The sequence below is a fragment of the Gossypium hirsutum genome, chromosome A11 (assembly GCF_007990345.1).
Source record: "Gossypium hirsutum isolate 1008001.06 chromosome A11, Gossypium_hirsutum_v2.1, whole genome shotgun sequence".
Taxonomy (NCBI): Eukaryota; Viridiplantae; Streptophyta; class Magnoliopsida; order Malvales; family Malvaceae; genus Gossypium; species Gossypium hirsutum.
In genome coordinates, this window is record NC_053434.1 from 123,462,820 (window position 1) to 123,484,276 (window position 21,457).

General features: G+C 32.2%; 2 protein-coding genes across 3 annotated transcripts; both read left to right on the forward strand.

The window, feature by feature from the left end:
- Window positions 1–5,342: 5,342 nt before the first annotated feature.
- LOC121209522 (serine/threonine-protein kinase D6PKL1) lies at window positions 5,343–9,702 on the forward strand. 2 transcript variants are annotated; one of them, XM_041080313.1, is made up of 3 exons: window positions 5,343–5,514; window positions 6,654–8,501; window positions 8,689–9,702. In XM_041080313.1, exons 2-3 carry the CDS (start codon window positions 6,817–6,819, stop codon window positions 9,530–9,532), a joined length of 2,529 nt encoding a protein of 842 aa, XP_040936247.1. In that variant the 5' UTR covers window positions 5,343–5,514; window positions 6,654–6,816; the 3' UTR covers window positions 9,533–9,702. The 2 variants fall into 2 exon arrangements, with proteins under 2 accessions (XP_040936247.1, XP_040936248.1); XM_041080314.1 differs by having other exon boundaries at window positions 5,354–5,514; window positions 6,724–8,501.
- Window positions 9,703–10,222: 520 nt separating this feature from the next.
- Window positions 10,223–20,231, forward strand: LOC121209523 (BTB/POZ domain-containing protein FBL11). The gene is made up of 19 exons (XM_041080315.1): window positions 10,223–10,477; window positions 10,595–10,645; window positions 11,229–11,349; window positions 12,181–12,322; window positions 12,452–12,501; window positions 13,179–13,267; window positions 13,351–13,456; window positions 13,827–13,863; window positions 13,966–14,117; window positions 14,588–15,143; window positions 15,564–15,845; window positions 16,461–16,606; window positions 16,913–17,260; window positions 17,696–17,936; window positions 18,241–18,296; window positions 18,561–18,641; window positions 19,189–19,233; window positions 19,339–19,407; window positions 19,830–20,231. The coding sequence occupies exons 1-19, from the start codon at window positions 10,299–10,301 to the stop codon at window positions 20,001–20,003; spliced, it is 2,925 nt and encodes a 974-aa protein (XP_040936249.1). The 5' UTR covers window positions 10,223–10,298; the 3' UTR covers window positions 20,004–20,231.
- Window positions 20,232–21,457: the final 1,226 nt, after the last annotated feature.

Genomic DNA, 21,457 nt, shown 5'->3' on the forward strand with positions numbered 1-21,457 from the left:
ACTAATACTTAATTTGAAATTTTTCATTAAAAATTTAATGATTTGTAATTTTTTTATATAAAAAGGAAATAATAAATGAAAGAAGAATATAGTCATATCTATGTCAGTATCAAATTTATATAAAATTTTGTAATGATATATAGTACAAGTGTAACATCAGTCAGTAGGCGTCATGGGCATGGCCCCACCTGCTGACACTGCTTTTATGTCTTGATCTTTTTTGGCATACAGATTCCTTAAGATATTTTTTTTCTTCTATTTTCTCAACCCATTTATAAAAAATTAAAATAATATATTTTATTTCAAATTCAACTTATATTCACTTATATAAATAAATTATTGAATGTGTAAATTTTTTTTAAAAAAATTATCACCAATTTTAAGGAGTAATATAATTTTTTATCCTAAACATATCAATTACGTCCATTTTGATATATTTATTTTTTTATTCACTCTGATAACTAAACTTCACAGTTAAATTTATTTTGGTTTATAAACTAGAAAATAAATATAATGCAATTTTATTGACTTATTTTTTTAGAATTGAGACAAAAGTGATATAATTTATAAATGTTGAGTGTTAAAATTAATAATATTCAATTTTAAAAGCTATAATTGATAGCTACTGCTTGTCGATGAAAAAAAAATTAAATAGTTGAGTGACAAAAAGTTACTATTAGTTGAAGGACTACTAATGAAATTTACCCAATTTTTATAAAAATCAATAGAACCCAATTCATTTTCAAATTAGATAGATTATTTAAAAGAAAACAATAAATTCATTAAATAAGCCTTTATAGTTGGCAAATGGGTTCGACTTGAAAACAATGACAATTATAGGAGAAATTATTTTATAAATCATTTTTATCATATTATCTATGATCATTTTATAATTATTTAATGATATTTCAATAATTTTATAGATTCTTCTCATCTCAAACCTTGAACTTCCAATTTCAAACTCTAAATTTAATCTGAAATAAAAATCGTAAATCTCAACCTCCAAATCTAAACTCTGAATCTGATCAGACTATTATAAAGTAAGGGTTTTCTTTAAAAAGAAATTAAAGAAATCCCCTATTAAAAATGTTTAGAAAATAAATAAATAAATAACTCGAAACATCACATCACGGATCAGACTTGGAGTTGCTGTTTTAACGAAGACAATATGGTGCCACTTCTTGGAGCATATTGATTTTTTTATTGTTACTATTAAAATTTTTAAAAATTTTAATTAGCCCTCAAAAAATTTGAAAATTCTCATCAAGTCTTTTAATTTTTAAAAAAATTTTAATTAGACCCCTCCGTTTTTTAATTCTCAGTAAACCTCCAATCTTTTTAGAACTTTTAATTAAACTTACCAATAGTTTTGAAATTTTCTCATTAAATTCCTTAAAATATTTAGTTAAACTCCCCTAAAATGACAAAATTTGCCGGTGGTCGTCCTTTAAATCATCTTCGTTTTATAGGGACCCGAAAGCATATAAACTCATTTCTTTTCTAGGAAAAAGCTTTCCCAAATTCAATCCATAATTGAAAATTTACAAACAAATATGTTTTTGGTCTCAAACAAAATTTCACCAAAACTAGTATGTTTATGTAATATCTTAAATGGCATTAAATATTTTTATTTGGTGCATTTTAAATGTAATTTTATAATGCTTAAAATATGCTTTAAGTTCTTGTACTGTTCTTAAATTCAGATTTTAGTCCATGTACTTTTATTTTTACGAATTTAGTCTCTTTACTTTTTAAAATTTCAAAAGTCTAGTCTAACTTTTTTATTAAATTTGTTAGTGTAACATTTTAAAATTAAAAAAAAATATTAATTTAGTAGCCATGTAACCAAAAAATTGATATGGTAATGAATATGAATTTAGCAAAATAATTTTAATATCATTAACAATTTGACTTGAAATTTGAAATCTCAAAGTAGAAAAACTAAAATTTAAAATTTTGAAGAATACGTGGACTTACGATGTATTTTAACCTTTCTTAATTTCAGATTGCTAAAGGCTAACAAAAATAGGTAAATTTGTCTAAAGGTTGAGAACAAAACAAAGCTATAACTCCATAGACAAAAATAGAAGAAAAAGAGACTTACCTTTTTTTCCCCTAAATTTAATTTAATTTAAAATTTTCAATTAAATAAGTTATATATATATTTGAAATTTGTACAATAAAGTCTTATATACCTTGGCTTTTAAGACAATGACAAACACCAACCATCCTTTTCTATGGAGGTGAGCATAACATGTGAGAATGATGATTATACTACTTGATTGGAAAATTTCACTGGCAAATTTTATTTGTGGTCCAATAATTTTTATATTTTTTATTATTGTTTAAATATTAGGTTAGTCCCCTTTATTTGTATAGAATTTGAGATTTAGTCCTTGTAATTTAAAAGTTAAAAAATTCAACCATTCTACTTTTTCAATTTAAAAATTATAGTCCAATATCATTGTAAGTAGTTTCTGTCAAACTTATCAACTTATCATGTTCATGGAGACAACCTAATTAAAATTACAAATTGGTAAATTTTTGATAGAAAATACTTACGATTTTAATGGTCGGATCGAGATTTTTATATAAAAAATGTAGATTTTTAAATTTTATCTTTTTAAGTATAGCTACTAGATCTTAGATTTTATCAAAATATAATGACTAACAACATTATTTAACCTTTAATTTTAAACATTTTTTTTCCTCTTTAAACCGAAAAAAACTTTTAAACTTTTCCCTCTCCTTCTATAGGCTTTAGGGTTGTTATTTTTTTTTACAGAAAAATATTTTTCATCTGGTCCCTAAGCTTATTAATACTTCATTTTTCTTGATCAGAGGCGAACCAAAAAAATTCATTTTGTAGTTGAGTTAAAATTATAAAATTTTAAGGAACTAAAGTTTATAAATATTGTGTTAAAATGGTTTAGATTGATTAATTAGTTCTTAAGAGAGACAAAAGAATGCAAATATTCCATTTAATTAAGGGCTGAAATAAACTTTTGAAGGGCTACAAGTGTAATTACCCCATTTACCAAGGAGTAGCAAAAAAATACATTTTAATTTTGCTGCTAATATTTTAAATATTGATTTATGGCAAGTGAATCAAATGCTAAAATTTATTGAATTTTTTAATTATTGTTTGAAGTGACTAACTTACAACAGAAAAAGAAAATTAAAGAATTAAGTTTGCACAAATAATGATTGGTATAATTGCAAGAGATCTAACATGACGCGTCTAACAAGAAATTAATCAAAATATATATATATTAAAAAAGAATTTATTGATTGAGTCTTAACTCAATTAATATGGACATTATTGTTTATGTAGGAAGACGCAGATTTGAGTGCATTGAAATTCGTTATTCTCCTGTTTATAGGTTGATAAAGTGTTATATGTAGTTCGTCATCATAATTCTTTTGTTAAAATTTTTGGTGTAATGTTTTGATTAAAAAAAAAACCTTACTTGATAATCATATAACAAGAGAAATAATAATTTAATGGATCTGATTTTAATAGAATAAATATAAAGGTGTTAGCAATTGAATTTATGATTTCTTAATTCAAAAAATGAAGGGGCTAAATTCATAAAAATAAAAAGGATTAAATCCTAAATATATAAAAATTCAGGGACTTCTAGCATATTATAACCCAAAAATTAAAGGAAATCTACTTACATTCTTCATGCGCCGGCATGGTCCACGCCGAAGGAAAAAGTGGTCGGCATACCTATTTTTGAAGCAATCAAATTTTTTAATTAATTATAATTATAGTTATAAATGACACATATTTAAATATTTATAATAAAAATAATGGTGAAAGTACTATAGAGGTCCATGTATTAGTTGTCCGATTATATTTTGTCTCTTCTACTAAAAAACAGGTAAATTAGTCTCAATACATTAGATCAAAGAGCAAACTGTTTCATCCATTTTTACTATTAAAAACCAGTATATATATATCAAAATTAAGTACATGTGACACACCACGTGTAACTATTTTGTTATTCTGTTAGTCAGGTGTAATCAGTCCATGAACTTTGGTCAAATGTGCAATATCATGTATAAGCTTAGATTTTGTGTAATTTTATATATGAAAATTTAATTTGGTTTAGTTTTCACAAATTATTAATAATATTATCGAATTAACACCATTCTATGTTCATATATTACACACACAAACAATTCTATTAAACCGATATGAAAATAAATATACATATTTATTTTTTTTAAACGTGTACAATTGAATGACCAATATTTCAAATATAGATACGAATCACAATTCAAGTTATATGTATATAATTACATAAAATCAAAATTCGTATATCAAATTACACATTACACTAAACTTTATATATAAATTAGATATTCATCCTTATTTCTTTTTTCCCTTTCAACGCAATTGAAATCCTTGGAAATTTGACTATTAATAACGCATGCTGTTTGCTTTGATATTTAACGACAATAACTTATGTGTGTCAATGATTTGAATTTCAGAAAAAAAATATTTATTTATAAATACAATAATAATAAATAATTGAATATATATTATAAGAAATATATGTGGTTGGATCAAGAAGGTGCCCAAAAGGAAAATGTGCATCCCAAAATCCTTCCACCCAGCTCTGACATTGCATTTCCCCCCAATTATTGAAGGGTATTTCAATAAAAATAATAGAATATTTAAAAAAAATTCATAATTAAATTTTAATAAATATTTTTTTATTAAAACAATTACTTGAACCGAATAAAATTGCACAAAAAAATTAGCCCAAAATCATATTCAAACAAGTTTAATTGATATAATGAAATTTAATAATTTTTCTCGTAATTAAACTTGAATTCCATTAACATTGTAATGATGCGACACTCTAAATTTTAAAAAATCAATAAAACTAAAAAATATTTAAGAATTATAAAGAAATTATAAAAATTTTTAGATCATGATGTGACATAATTTTAGAGTGCCATGTCATTAAATTTCAATAAAACCTAAATTCAATGACCAAATTGAGAAAAGTTGTGAAATTTTGTGACTAATGTGTGCAAAAAAAAAGTTCAAAGACTAATGTAGGAAAATTTATTAAGTTTAATGATTAAATGTTGCTTTATCCATTTTTTAATAAAATATAAGGATTAAATTCAAATAAATAAAAAAATTAATTTACCGATTTTCAATAAAATTAATAATTAAACTAATTTAAAGATTAATATAATATAATTATAAAATGTGTAATATCATCCTTTTTCCAATTCCTTCCATGCTACGTGAGACCCACTTTAATATACGGTGGGCCAGTTTCAACATTAAATAATTAAGAAAAAGGCTTAAGAGGAAACAACAAGCTTTTTTGGCTATTGTCTCTCTTCCATTCTATTTTTGAGTTCTGTTTTCATTCTTTAAACCCACTTTCCTCCTTTGATCTTTTGTAAATTTCAACATTTAATGCATTTTGGTCCCAAAAATCCAATAATTTATTCACCAATGCCTGTTCTCTCTTCTTTCTTAAGGTACCATTTCTATCTCTTGGTTCAAATTTTGGCTTTTTTTTGTTGTTTGTGTGTGTTGGGGGGGGGTAGATCCTTTTTTTCTCTTTGGTTTTGAGTTGGATTTGATCCATGAAAGAAGATTTTAATCATGTTGGAGATTTCAATTTCTGGGTTCGTTTTGATTTTCAAGTTTTGTATTTCCATTTTTCAGTATTGGGCTTTGATTTGAAGATAAATGGTGTTTTTTTTTGTGTGTGTGTGTGTTAAGCTGCAATTTCCTTTTTGCTTCATTTATGTATAGAATTTCTGATTCATTGCGTTTAAATGGAAAATAAAAGTAAAATTTGAGCTTGGTTTTTGCATTTTTAATATTTTTGTTTGTAATCTTTTGTTTTTTTAGTTTAAATTTTAGCATGTAGTTTATTAATTAGTGATGATATGCATGGAAAGTGTATAGCAGTGACTTTTAGTTATTTAAACTAGTTTGTTTATGATCATAGTGAAATTTTAAATTTAAGCAACATAATATTCAGAAGATAATGATAAACAGTATTTACTTAAAAGATTTAAAAAATTTAAGCAAATCCACTTAGGGTATTAGCTGTAAGCCTTGATATTGCATGATTTTCTTCGAAAATTTTGTTGTCAATGTATGTATGGATGTAGGTCGGATGTGTGTGGGGTTGGATTGCATTTTGCCCCATCTACTCAAAAAATGTGTAAATTAGTCCCTGAATGTTAGATTAAAGAGCAAACTAATATTTCAATTAAGAATTTCATCTATTTTTACTTAAAAATGGGCGTGGCTAACAGAATAACTAAACAGTTACAAGTGACATTTTTATCGGTAGAAATGGATGAAATTTTTAACAAAAAGGACTAATTTGCCCTTTGATCTAATGCATAGTGATTAATTTATCTATTTTTTGAGTAAAGGGGACAAAATGCAATCAACTCCTAATATAGGAGTCTCCATGGTACTTACTGGTTCTTGGAATATTTAAGCTCTTGAATTAATTTAATGAGAGAAAAGTCACCAATTTTTCTTTGAAAAATTTGTTGCCTATATATGCATGTATGTGTGTATATCCAAGTTGTCCTTTCTGGCCCTTTTGTACTTATGGTCTTTAATGGTTTTCTAATATGGTAACAATGTTTAGGTTTCTTGGAATATTTGAGCCTTTTGAATTGATTTAATGAGAGAGAGGTCACAATTTGCTATGCATTCAGATCTTTGAAATCAGTTGATACAATGAATTAGTATTAATTTGGAGGCCTAGGGTGATATCCTGCGAGCAAATTCAGTACTTTGTAGCAGTTAGAATGGGTTCATATACTGGTACTTGTGAAATCGTTGAGGCAGGCAGAGAGTTGAAACCGGTACAACGATCTGTCCGGCCATCTCGATTGCATTCTGGATCAGGTTTAAGTGACAAAGATCAGAAGCCACCTGTGTTGAAACTAGGATACAAGGATTCTCTTGAAGGTGATATTAATCGGCTTTTCGAGGCTATCAATCTTAAAGGTCCGAAAGGTTTAAGTGTTTCGTATCAAGGAGATGCAAGCTCGAGCTCTTTAAAGAAAAATGCTTTGAAGAAACCAATTGCAATGGGGATGCCCCATTCCCCGAGAATAGGTGGCTCGGAGCGGTTGTCATTGAAACATGCATTAAGGGATCTTTGTATTTCCAGGGCATCGGAAATGGCTGCTATGAAAAGATTATCGATGTCAACTAGTTCTCCGAGGTTCTCCGAAGCTGGAAGGATAAAAAGTTTGTTCGATTCGGTTGTAGTTGAATCTAGCGGTGGATCTGGTCGTCGGAAAGATGAAGGTAACCGAGGTGTGGTTGAAATATCGTTGGTGCCTGAAGAAAGCAAATTGAAGTCATTGAGCCAAAGTACTAATTCTTCACCTCGGTTTGTTCGTGCCACGGCAGAAATTAGCACCGAAGCTTCTACATCGAGTCGAACTGATGTTTCTGCATCGAGAAAAGTTGGAACTAAAGCACCAAAGGCAGAGCTTCATTGGAAAGAGGAGCATAGTTCTGCTGGTAATAATACAGTAGAACCGGAAAAGACTGTGCCAGCTTCAACAAAGTTACCAAAACGATCATCAACACCAAAGTCGGGACGAAAGGTCCGGCTGCAAGTTGTTGCTACTTCTAGCTCAATGAATGGCAACAAGGTAAACAGGATGACGAGAAATGCACCACGGGTAGCCAAAGCGGTTGTCCGGAACAAGAGTTTGGTCAAGAAGAAAATAAAGCCGGAATCCACTTCCGCCACTAGCAACGGAGTTAACAGCAGCTTGGGTTCCACTACAAGTCAATTAGTTTGTCAGAGATGTCAATGCTCTATGAAGAATTCAAGTAACGAGTCTAATCAAGATTCCATGAAGGCAAATGCATCTGGGATTAGTGCTGAAGTTAACTCAAATCCTGTGAAATTGGCCAAAAACAATGCTAACAAAACCCAACCTCCCATTCTGAGGGCTAAACAAAAGAGCCCAAAATCGAGAGATAAGGGAGACTTTTCCCAAAGTCCGAGTAGCCTTGGTGATAGTACTAGCACGAGCATTAGTGATTACAGCAATTTGAGTCGGTCTAGCTGTGGGAATAGACCTCACATGTCCAAGGACGTTAAATGGGAAGCCATCCGACATGTTAAGATACAGGATGGAATCTTGGGGTTGAGACATTTCAATCTTTTAAAGAAGCTCGGTTGTGGGGACATCGGGACAGTATATCTTGCTGAACTTATTGGTACAAACTGCTTCTTTGCGTTAAAGATCATGGACAACGAATATTTGGTAAGAAGGAAGAAAATGCCGAGGGCTCAAACTGAGAGAGAAATATTAAGAATGCTCGATCATCCTTTTCTACCAACGTTATATACACAATTCAATTCCGATAACTTATCTTGTTTGGTTATGGAGTATTGTCCGGGTGGAGACCTTCATGTCCTTCGTCAAAGGCAGCCTGGGAGATGTTTTTCCGAGCCCGCAGCTAGGTAAGATGCTTAGATGATGAAATGTTGAGTTCATATTTCCTTCTAATAGTTTGAAATATCTTTTATCTTGCGTGTTTCGGGGTCATTCATTCAGTTTGAACATCTAAAGCATGATAAGTTCTGATAATTTATCGTTTTTCGTTTGATCTGAAATCGCTGTATTTCCGAACCGTCTATATTTATGCAGGTTTTACGTAGCTGAGGTCCTTCTTGCCTTGGAGTACTTGCACATGCTTGGAGTTATTTACCGCGATTTGAAACCCGAAAACATTCTTGTTCGAGAAGATGGCCATATTATGCTCACGGATTTTGACCTCTCACTTAGATGCTCGGTTAATCCAACTCTTCTGAAATCCTCATCGAATTTGGATCCTGCAAGGATATCTGGTTCGTGTGGAGCATCGGGTTGCGCCGAACCCTTTTGCATTGAACCATCATGTCAAATCCGTTGCTTCAGTCCTAGGTTATCACCTGCTCCTACAAAAACAAAGACGGTAAGACCAAGCCATGCTTCCCGAGTTAGATCATTGCCACAACTCGTGGCTGAGCCTACTGATGCAAGATCCAATTCCTTCGTTGGAACACACGAGTACTTGGCTCCTGAGATCATTAAAGGAGAAGGTCATGGAGCCGCCGTTGATTGGTGGACTTATGGTGTCTTTCTTTACGAGCTTCTCCATGGTAAGACACCGTTTAAAGGTGCAGGGAACGATGAAACGCTAGCTAATGTCGTGTTACAAAGCCTTACATTCCCGGACAGTCCTATTGTTAGTGTCCAAGCAAGGGAACTCATTCGAGGTTTGTTGGTAAAGGAGCCTGAGAATCGTTTGGGAACGGAAAAAGGAGCTGCTGAGATCAAGCAACATCCGTTTTTCGAAGGTTTGAATTGGGCTTTGATACGATGTGCTGTCCCACCGGAACTACCTGAGTTGTATGAATTCGGGTTTCCGGCCGTGATGTCCCCTAAAACAAAGAGCAATTATTTGGAATGTAAAGCTGCTGGAAAGCAACTTGAATTTGAATTATTTTAATGAAAAGTAATTTGAAAGAGTTTTTTTCATCATCAAAGGATCTCTTTAGCTCATGATGTAGATTTGATGGTATAAGATAGATTGCCAAATTTTGACACAACAGAGTTATTTGTATTAAGAGTTGGATTGTTTTTTGTCCCATTTATTATAAAAGTAAATTAGTTCATGTACCCTAAGTCAAAGAGTAAATTGGTCTTTTTGTTAATAATTTCAATTCATTTCTACTGTTAAATATTTTTCTATACCTCTATATGAGGATTACGTGGTACGTTATATGTAATTGTCTAACTATGCTAAAAATGAATGAAATTTTAACCAATATTTTTAGAATTGAACCAATGGTTAAATCGATCGACTACCAATCGATCGACTATGTTATTAAAGATTTTTTACTATCAATTTGGTCTGTTTTCCCCTAAAATTTTTTTACAACATCCAATAAAAACATGCCATACGTTGAATTTTATCTACTGTTATTCTTTCTTAGTAAACTGGGACAAAATTGGTAATTCAAATACCAATTGCAGGAAAAACAGGAAAAACCTTTAAGGACCAATTTGAAAACTGAGATATGGTGTAGGGGCCAAATTACGAATAAAACCAAAAAAATAACATGTGGCCTTATGCTGGGAAATTTCCAAGAAACGGTGCGTTTAAAATTTCATTTCCTTTTCGTTTATCTATTGATTCTCCGGCACCTAGCTTTAGCTTATTTATCATTATATTACAGTTGAAGCTACTTTTTCTTTGCTTCCGTTTGGCTTTAATGGCGTCAAGCTCCGGCGACGACGAGTTCGTTGTTCTCGTATGCTCCGATCCTAATAACCAGATCGAAACTGATATCTCCAATGAAGAAATCGTTATTTCCACAACGGATTTCTCCACTTGGGATTACCCTTCCACTCTCTCTTTCTCAACGTTCAAAATCCAAGCTCATCGGAATAGGTAGTAGATCCAATCTTATTTTGGATCATTTTATTCATTTCTCTCTCTTTTTCTCCGAAATAAATTAAGAATTTAGCTTCGCTTTTTGATGTTTAGTTTCGAAATTCTTTCTTGTAGGCTTATTGAAGAATCTTCCTACTTCCGTGGCCTTCTCAGTGGAAGTTTCAGGTTTTTTTATTTTAGAAATAAATTTTAATTGTTAAGCTAGTGCTAATTAGTATAATTCTTGATTAATCCTCTGAAATGTAACTTGCGGAAGTATTGTTTAGCTGTAAAAAGTTTTTGATCGGGTAATGGAAGTAATGCTTAATGAGCTTCGTATGCATTTGGATTTGTTCACAAAACGGTGAATAGATTTTAGAAAGAAAGTTTAATTTTAAGCTATTTGATTAGTATAACTCTAGATTAATCCTCTGAAATTTAATTTGCGATGTATTATTTAGCTGTAAAAGGTTTTTGATTGAGTGATGGAATTAATGCTTAATGACCTTATTATGAATTTGAGTTCGTTCACAAGTGAACAAATTTTAGAAAGAAATTTTAATTATTAAGCTAGTAATGATTAATATAATCCAAATTTTAGAAAGAAATTTCAATTATTAAGCTAGTAATGATTAATATAATTTTTGATTAATCCTCTGAAATATAATTTGCTAAGTATTATTTAGCTGTAAAAAGTTTTTGATTGAGTAATGGAATTGATGCTTAGTGGCTATCTTATGAATTTGAATTTGTTCGCAACTCGGTGCAGTGAATCATGCTTGGACTATATTTCAATCCAGTGGCAACTGGAAACGTTTTTGAATGTCGTTAGATGCATCTTTGGCTTCCGTTTAGACATCACTTCCAAGAATTTCATCCCTCTTTTCCAGGTGAACATTTGGCTGCTTCAAACGTTTCTGCTAGCGTTTTTTTTAATGCCTCAAATAAAGATGGGTTAGAGAGCAACTTAGCTGCTCATAGGTGGACATTAAAGTTTGCTACAATAATTTATTTAGTTAGATAGTTGCCATTGTCTAAGTTTACCACTCTCATTTTATTTGATTGAATTTTGCAACTAAACTTCATTGAATGTTTGGCACTCAATTTTGTTTTTTGATTAAATTTTGTTACTCAATAGTGATTTTGGATAATTAAAGACAAAATTTAACAAAAAATTTCTTTAATTGTTTCATTTTAATAATTAAATACAATAAATTTATGAAAATATTAAAAAAATAAAATTATCATGGAATTTTGATTTTATAAAAGAAAGACTGGAAAAAAATAAAACAAAGACTAAAATAAGTGAAAAAAAGTCCGGGATTTTATAAAATAAAAATTCTATATAAAATTCCCAACAAAATAATCTTTATTAAATTAATTTTTTTTTTGTTAATTGTTAAAGTAAAATATTTGTAATAACATTTTTTTTAAATTTTGTGTTGAAATCATTCAAAATTTAGTGGAAATTTCAGTCAATAAAAGTAGAATGGAAAAATACAGTACAATTGCAAATTTACCCTTGATCGTGAAAGTACAATGATAAATATTAATCAAAGTAAATTATAGTAACAAATATCAATATCTAGTTATAGTATGGTGGAAATTTTCACTTTGACACAATAAAGAATAACCACATTGCTGTAACTTTGGAATATGAACTCTCCCTATTATATCTTAAACCAAGTTGGTTGCCTTTAAATTTCTGCACCACCTTCCAGGCAGCGCTTTATTTCGGAGTGGAAATGCTTCTCATGCAGTTGAAATCTTGGCTTTCTGAGGCGTCCTTATCCAAAGATCCTGGGCTGTTTCAAATACAATTGGAGGATCTGATCGATATATGGGATTTTGGTTTAGAACTTGGTAAGGACTTACTGTGTATTTCGAGATTATTAGAAATAAATAGAGATGCTTATTATGTTAGTCATTGCATTTCATTTGATGTTAATGAAGTGGTGTCCAGCTAAAAGATATATTTTGAATATGTTGCAGATAATGGTTTTGTTCAAGAAATATGTGCAAGCTACCTAGCCAGAAACTTTGTATGTGCTAAACTTCCATTCAGTTTTTGAGAAATCACCAGTAATGTCAGCTTGTGACCTTGTTACAAGTTTCTGATTGATCAAATCTTCTATGAGCAAGTCAGACCTCACTTGAAAATTTCATATTCACATTCTGTCATATACTTTAAGCTGTTACTGAGTTGAACAATGTTGATTATCATGACAGTTAGGCTGGGTTGGTGAGTAGTTGGTCTCCTCTTGTTATTAGACTGGGCTTAGTCATTCCACTGGAAGAAGAGTAAATATTAAAAAGTGCACTCATTTCTTAACTTATCATCCGAGCATTTTTCTCGACAAAGGACGGTTGTGTTAGCCTCTTAGACTTATCATGAGGGTGGCAAGAACATTGCCGTGGTGAGAGCTACATGTTCGCCAAGGATTAACTTAAATGTGTCTGTTTAGATCGAGCTGTAGGATGTTTCCATGATTGATTCTTCTTTTGATTGTTGTCTTTCTTGTAGGCTTGATATTGTTTTTTAAAATAACTTTGGTCTCTTTCTTAGGAGTGCCTGAGTTATCATGCTAAAGATATCATCGTCATATCACTTTTCATGGAGAAGCTTGTATTGAATCAGCTTGCTTGTGCATTTGACTTTTGTGATGCATTTGTTTCAGACCATATTAGAAGCTGATGAACTATTGTTAATTTCCTGCAGATGTGGGCCATGTCTAATAAAATTTTCAAAGACATGCCTTATGAGTTGTTGTTACTTTGCGTAAAGCATCCCCATTTGACTATAGACAGGTTAGTAATTGCTGTTAAAATATTCTGATATTCACTCTTACCAAGTGTTCTCTGAAGTTTGATGGTTTTGTAAACTTTCACAGTGAGAAGCACCTTTCTGATGCACTATTAATTTGGCTTCATTCTAATACGGAACAGTTGGAAAGATCAAGTAAGACAGAATGTGAATTTTTTGACATTTTAAAGCAGGTAGATTTTTACATTTCCATTGTAGTTCCTCAGGGATGTAGCCATGAATTTTATGTTGGAGGCCTGGGGTAAAAGGGTATCTGATTATAAATTTTCTTCTGGGGTGGGCGGGTGGGTGGGGGGGGGGGCGGAAGCAAAATAGGTTTTTCCATTATTCAAGTAAGACAATATTAAAAACCTAGGAAGTTTGATAGATCCTAGCGTTGCAGAATGGATGGTCTAAGATTTTACCACTGCAGATTCAGACTTTTTAATGGCGAAGAGTTATTTTAAGATGAAAGAAGATAAATCTTGTTTGAACAAAATCTTTTTCAAATTTTATTTGATTGTCATATGTTCTGATATTATTCATGTTATTGATGTTGAGCAGATCCGCATTAGCCTTTTGCCATTATGGTTTGCTGCGGGTATGTTCAGTTATGTTGTTGTTTTATTTATTGGATGATAGGATATTTTTATTTTTTATTTTCATTAAATTAACAATGATGTTATTCAAATTTATATTGCAGGGAAAAGAAGTTCTATCAGTTTTTCTGAGCTTGCAAATGAGAGTGTTGACTCAATTTTTAAACTAATGAAAGTTACACCAAAAGGATCAATGAATGTTTTAGGCGATGGTGACTTAAGTCATCTCAGAATTCGATTGACCAAATATTCCAAGGTCTTTCCTTCTCTATCTTTCTAGCTGCCATCCATTCACTTGGGATTTCCAAGAGGATTAAGCAATAATATTTTAGATTTCAATTGAGAGATATTGTGACTTGTGAGAATTTATATCTTTTGGCAATTTCATTTGTATATAGTACCCAAAACCCGTTACACTTGAATTTGCATGATTTCTGCAATTTCAGCATCTAGAAGCATTTGGTGAAAGGCAACAAAATGCTTGCATTTTATTCCCTGATTACAATCATCATTTTATCAAAGTGAACATACAGTATGCTAGCTTTTGGAGTTTCCAGAAGTTATATAAATGGGATTATGTAGGTCTAAGATGCATTCAGCATGGTAGGGGTCTCAAATACTCATAAATCATGTGAGTAACCATTTATGCTTAGCCATCATGTTTACTTAATTGATATCCAAACCTGCTTGTCACATGGCTCCTTTTCATTTTTTTTCTCTGTGCAGAAAGTGGACCTTTCTGGTTGTCCACAGATAACACCAATGATTCTGCTCTTGTCTTTTCTTCCAAATAACCATAATTCATATTTGGCGTTGAGAAAAACTATCAAAGAATCTGCTAGTAACTTTGAACAAGCTGATGGAACTAAATGTCAAATCACACAGAGTTTGCTGCCTACTTTGTCCTTCGAAGCAGTACTAGAGGTGGATATATCAGGTTGTCTGAAGCTACCTCTTGAAGATGCTATTGATTACTTTTCAAATTCATTTCCATTTTTAAGAAGGGTGAAAGCTGCTTATCTTTTGAACTTCAAGATGACCACTTTGTATAGGTTGATTCAGAAGTGTTCTCTGGTATCTGAAGTTGATATAACTGTTGACGTAAATCCACTTATTTCATCACAACTGTCAGTTATATCCTCAAGCTCAGCTGTAGTTTCAATGGCACCAAACAGGGCATATTTTGTTGGTGATAAGTTTTCTATGACATCTCTTTATCATTTGGGACCTTCACCATCAAATATCACAAAGCTGACATTGGAGGGCAGAAGTGATGTCTGTGGTGAGATGTTCTTCCTCTTCTTTTTGTGAATAAGAGTTGTTTCCACCTAATTAAAAAAAATGTTATCATTACTCTGATCAAGAAAAGTTTGTGAACTTTGAAGGTTATTCTTAGCTGTAGGCCCTTAGTAAGTTTCATCAGGATTCTTTTTTCTTTTTTTTTTCAATCTTATAATTTTTTTCTTGATGGAATGACAATTCATATTTGCATCACGTCACTTACAGTGACCAGTTAGCAAAATACAACAATGTCAGAATATATTTTAACCGTTTTTGCTATTGATATTTTCTTTAACAATGAAATCAGTGACTGGTGAATCTTTTGTGTTGCCATGTATGGTTTTTGTAACTTCAATCACTTTGTTCTTCTGCTTTTTCCTCTTGGCAGCTCTTTCTAATGTTTCCCCGATTTTTGTTCCAGATTCGCATATCCAGGATATCTCAAAATTCTGTGCCTCCTTATGTTATTTGAATCTTAAGGGGTGCATCTCGGTGACAGATGTCTGCATGGCAAATCTTATTCGCAGATGTACAAAGCTACAGTCACTTCTAGTTTGTCATACTTCTTTTGGAATGAATTCAATTCTAGCTCTTTGCAATGCTAGTCCTAGTTTTAGTAATTCTCCGTCTGCACAGTTTGGAAAAAGACCTTTGGATTCATTGGCGTCTAATCTTCAATTACTGCACATGGGTGGCTGCAAGTGTAAGCACGTCTTCCTTATTAGATAAATTATTTATTAATTGCAGTATGGTCTCCATTTTAGTCCTAGTTATTGACCCTGGGTCATTTGCTTGTAATTTCTTACATTTTCCCTTCTCTCCCATGCTGTTTTGGACTTCTATTTTTTTCACATAAACTACCATCATCTCCTCTCACAGCCACACTTACACATTTTGATCTCCTCTCATTTACTTTTAACTTCGATGCAAAGAACACCTCTTGATGAAGGATGTGATTGATTATATGATTGAATGGATGGTACGAGTCATATGACTATAGGGATGCAATGTAATAAAATGGTCTGGGTAACTAATATCTAATAAAGCCATATATTGGCAACTTGAGGTGACAAATCAAAGATTTCTCTGTCTGCCTAAATTTCAGATTTTAACATTGACGTTGTAGTTCAACCATGCACATTTTTTGGGGGTAATTGATATCGAAGAAAGTTCATAAGCTAGGATCCAAAGCTTCAATGAAGTTAATGCATTTTATCAGAGGGCTAGCTTTCTGAGTTTCCTTATTTTGTCTTTGCCATTAAAATAAGTTTTGCTATTTGGATGCCTAAAAATACATGACTTGTCTGTTCTTCCACAGGTGCCGATGAAGCTTCTTTACTAGAGCTTTTGTCCCAAAACCAAATGCTGAAGAGTCTTTGCTTGAGGGACACAAATCTTGCTGACAGTGCTCTTTGTAGCTTCTCGGGTTCTCTCTTGGAGGTGCTTGATGTTTCAAATACAATGGTTAGTTAGCAAACTCACTGGTCCTTCTATGTATATATTTTATATATATGTGATGTTGCATTTAAAATGAAGTATAGAATAAATGAGTAACAAACTTGGTATTTTGACACACTTTTCCATGTCCTGAAATTTTGAATTTAATCTATAGCTGCGCTCTCCATATGCTTATAGAATTTGCATTCAAAAATGCCTGATCCATAGCAAGCAGTGGTTTCTGTCATGCGTGAAATGTAATTCTGCTCAAGTTTCTGATAAGATAGGTGCTGTAAAATGAAAATTCAGTTGTCTCACCTCTCAAATTTTCAGATTTCTGGCGCGGCATTACATCATGTTGTCTGCACAAATCCTGGCCTTAAGTGTTTGAATGCAAGAGGCTGTAAAAATTTGTTTCAACCAGAAAATACAAAAAAAGAGGCAAAAATCTCTTCCTCATATTCATGTGAAGAACTCTTTATCGAGCTTGGTAAGACATGCCGATTAGAAGAAATTGCACTAGGATGGGGGCTTTCATACTTTTCTTTACAAGCCCTAAAACCTGCAATTTTGTCGTTGAGAGCAATGACTGTGTGTTTGGGTGGAACATTACCGGAAGATTCACTGAGATTACTGCCCACCACATGTCCTTTGCTGGAATCATTAGTTCTTTATTTTCAGGTAAATAATCTATCCATTAGCATGTTATTGGGTGGACATATTATCCTATTGGGTTAATGGTTCCACGCTTTCAATTTCACAGTGATAAAAATCCACCTACACTCGTGTTAGCTGCTTTGAGAATTTAAAAAATGCAACAAGTTTTCTCTGCCTGTAGAGTTATTTGAAAGAGTATGTTTAAGATATCTTCTAAATGGCATATTTTCTTTGCCACGCCAGATCACGTTGTTTCCTTGTCTTTGCATGAAGAAATTAACATGTGATTTCTTAACTAGTGATATAAATACGCAATTACTTTAGTGAGACTGGTTGAGGATGAGGCCAGCTGTTCTTGACTTGAGTGTAGTCCATGTGCATCTATTTTAGTCTTGTAATTGTTGAAATGCACTTATATACAGACTTTTGTTTATTATTTATCTTTTAAGTTCTTTGTAGGTAATATCTGATTGCATGATAATCAACATACTGACATCCTTAAGGCAATTGCGAACTTTGGCTTTGTGCTACTGTTTTGGTGATATATCCAATTCAAGCTTCAACTTATCTATGCCAAATCTGCGGATATTGAAGCTCGAGAGAGTAACTCCTTGGATGACTAATAATGACTTGGTTCTTCTGACTCGGAACTGTGCCAACTTGGTTGAACTTTCCTTGTTAGGATCCAAACTTAATTCAGGTAAAGAGACTATTTTTAAAGGATACAGTTGATGTGGTACTAATCTTTGCTTGTAATATATACACATTTTTTTCTTGTTTCTTATTTTATGAGCTAATTTTCAGTATCCATAAGATAGCACGATGTTGATGTGATTATTGATGGATTCCCTTTTGCTGTGCTATTGGATCGTATATGATTTTTTTAATGTTCTGTTTGTATGTGACTCGGTATGTCTATAGTTGAAGTTTAACAAAAGTAATACCTTTTTTATGCGATTGAGGTAGTCACCAATATTCCCCGTGTTATTATTTTGTTTCCTCAGATGCTCAATGTATCATCTCACACGGATGGCCAGGCTTGATTTCTCTCCATCTCGAGGTTTGTTATGCTCTGTACCTCTAGAATTTAGGAAAAAAAATAAAAAATTCTCGGTTCTTCTGTTTTCTTCAAGAGGATTCCATGAAGGTTTGATGAACTTAATACACTTGTGTAAAATGTTTTGTTCTAAATTTACAGGTCAGTTTTCAAGCCAAAATGACTATTTTGTCCAGTGACAGTTCATGACTTCCTATAAATGAATGATCTAGTTCAATTATTCCACACACACTGTATTTTTTATGACTTGATCCTTTTGTCGCATAGGACTGTGGAGAAGTGACTGAAAATGGCGTTTCTTCTCTTTTCAACTGCATTGCTCTCGAAAATCTCTTGCTTCGACATAATGTGAGTATTTGCTAATGCATTCTCATTTACCCTAATCAGATATGTGTCTATTTCGTATGCCCATTGTTAGCCCCTGTAGAATACGAAGTTTCAATACAGAACCCTGAAATAGTTAGCTTTTAATCAACTTTTTCTATTGTTATCCGGATTAAAGATGCGAGTGCTGCATATGGGTACATGTCCAACACAGCTATGTGTAATTATAAAGTTCTTTCATGTACTTGAAAGGTCATATCTGCATACCCATATCCAGATATGTATCGGATATGGGCATCAAACACGGTTACTTCAAAATAAGTGAAGGGTTAGAGCAACATAGGTCTAATGTTCTTTAATGTACTGACCTGACTAGATACTGTTTTTGGATCTCACGAGTCTCTAATGTTTTATTGTATTACCATAATTTCTATTAAATTGCATGTGTGTTAGCAGCGAGCAATTACTCTTAAGAATTCGAAAGCATATAACATTGATAGAATTTGTATGTATCTTAACGTCATTGTATTGTTTAGCATCAATAGCTAATGCATTGCCATTATTTATACAGGGCTCTGGTATACAAAGAAACTTCATCCTTGAAGCTGCTTCAAAAGTAATCTCTTTATAAAATAAACATGCTAGTTTGCATTTTTGTTGTCCGAGTTTCTTGTGTACTTCAGTTTAGTAACTAAATACTGATAGCTGTGCCTTACTGCAGATGCCAATGCTTCGGCAAGTATCGCTCGATGTGTGTGATGCAAAAGAAGGTGATTTCGACCTTCCAGATGTAAGTTCTAATCCGATTTGATCATAAGGAGACAACAACTGGAAACTGAAGAAAGAAAAAAAAGACCCGAAACCGAACCAGAAAATAACCCGAACTCAAAATGGCACGAATAGAAAATGACCGAAATCCAAAATGATCTGAACCTGAAGTTACTCAAAGATGTAACTTGAATTGATCCAACCTGAAAAACCGACTAGCAAATTCAAATGACTTGGAACTCAAAACAACCTGAAAATATTAAAACCTGAATTGGTCCAAATCTCGACCCACTCAGATATGTTTGCTAACAAGTATTATAAATCCATCTTGAATTACTATGATCCTTTACAAATTTAAACTAATAGTTTATGTTTCTGCAAATTCAGTCCATCGTGTGTTATCAGGCAAACAAACTGAAACTTTGTTCTCGAATATTTTCGCAGGATGCTGACAGGTATTCTTTGAGAATTGTGAAGATTGCCCGATGCAAGTCGACTAGATGCAATGTAGGCTCCCATTTTGCTGATACTACTAGAAAACCACTGCATAGGGAGACACTAGTACTGGTATGGAACAGCACAAATGTTGTTAGAACAGTCGTGAAGGAAAGGCTATAGCCTTTGAGCGAAAGGACATGCCGGCATCGGCAGCATGAAACAAATAGAAAAGGCAAGTGATTTCAGGTTCGAATTGTATCGGTTGTTTTTATTAGACATGGAATTGTTTTCGTATTCAACTATGGTAGTAAATTAAATTGTTATGAAGTCCACCAAGCCAAATAAGTTTCTTGCAAGACACTCTTTGATTCTCAACAATGAGAGCCGAGCCACCTTTGATTTCTCCAACCTCCGTTTTTTTAGTCTCGTCCAAGAATTTGTGTGTGAGCAAAGTAGGCAAGCAAAATTTTCCTCAACAAATTATCAGCAAATCCCACCTGAAAACCAACTTCTTTAGCCTTACTGAGTATCGCCCCACTTTTTCAACGTCTCCAAGTCCAATTTCTCAACTGAAAAATCTCCTATCTCTTTCACTGCAGCACGAATCAGAACTAGAGTAATGATATGATCAAACTCAGTAACTTTTCCAAGATCGTTTTCTATTTGGCTCGTAATAGATTGAAAGTCGCTGGGAAAACAGTTTTCTGCAACTGTTCTTTTAACCCTAGGAAATTTTTTATCCCAACTTGGTTGTTGTCTTTGTCATAAACTTGGTATTCTAAAACACTGTACAGGTGGGAACCTTCCAAAACCAAGATGTGAAGAGAGCCGAAACAATAAACATAGAAAACCATAAATTATGAGAATGGAATGTATATGATTAGTAAGTAAAAATATTAATGAAAAAGGTTTCTTGATGATCAAGTAATAGCCTTATAAATAGAATAAAGGTTTCTTAAAGCTAAATAATGTTTCCAATTTTTTTTGATATTCATATTTAATATTCAAATAAAATAGTTAAAAGTTTGACTTTTTTTTAACATCTAAAATAAAATCTAGTGTATCAGAAAAGAGAATTATTATAAGTAGTTTTTTTTTATGTACCATTGATATATAAATTTCATGCATCACCAGTAAATAATATACCATATGAAGATCTGGGTTCTCAACACTTGTTGAGGGATTACAAAGTTAAAAGTTAAAAGTTAAATTTTGTGTAACAAAACAACAATATAATAGCAATAAACAGCAGCAAGAAAAAATTTAACCGGAAAGATGCATGAAGAGCAAGTAATTTTTACAAGCATTAATTTTTGATGTACCGTTGATATATAAATTTTATACATTATCAATAAATAATAACATGACCCATTCGTTAAATTAAATAAAAAATATGCATAACACACCATACAAGGATCGGGGTTCTCAAAGCTTGTTGATGGTTGAAAAACCAAACCACCTGAGAACTCTTTCTCTGAAGAGCTCACGCTTGCACTCGGCATCAAGGAGTTTTCACCTATGCCTGCACTCGGTATCAAGGAGTTCTCACCTATGCAAAAATTTGTAAAAATAACTGTAAAAAGGATTTGCAAAAATGGTGCGACTTGAAGACGTCACATTAACAAAAATGAAAA

Bases quoted from the DNA above. Each gene is read 5' to 3' on its own strand.
- LOC121209522 (XM_041080313.1), top strand. From the start codon at position 6,817: ATGGGTTCATATACTGGTACTTGTGAAATCGTTGAGGCAGGCAGAGAG. The intron at 8,502-8,688 runs GTAAGATGCTTA...ATATTTATGCAG, and splicing joins TTTTCCGAGCCCGCAGCTAG to GTTTTACGTAGCTGAGGTCC.
- LOC121209523 (XM_041080315.1), top strand. From the start codon at position 10,299: ATGGCGTCAAGCTCCGGCGACGACGAGTTCGTTGTTCTCGTATGCTCC. The intron at 14,118-14,587 runs GTCTTTCCTTCT...TTCTCTGTGCAG, and splicing joins GATTGACCAAATATTCCAAG to AAAGTGGACCTTTCTGGTTG. The intron at 15,846-16,460 runs GTAAGCACGTCT...GTTCTTCCACAG, and splicing joins GCACATGGGTGGCTGCAAGT to GTGCCGATGAAGCTTCTTTA.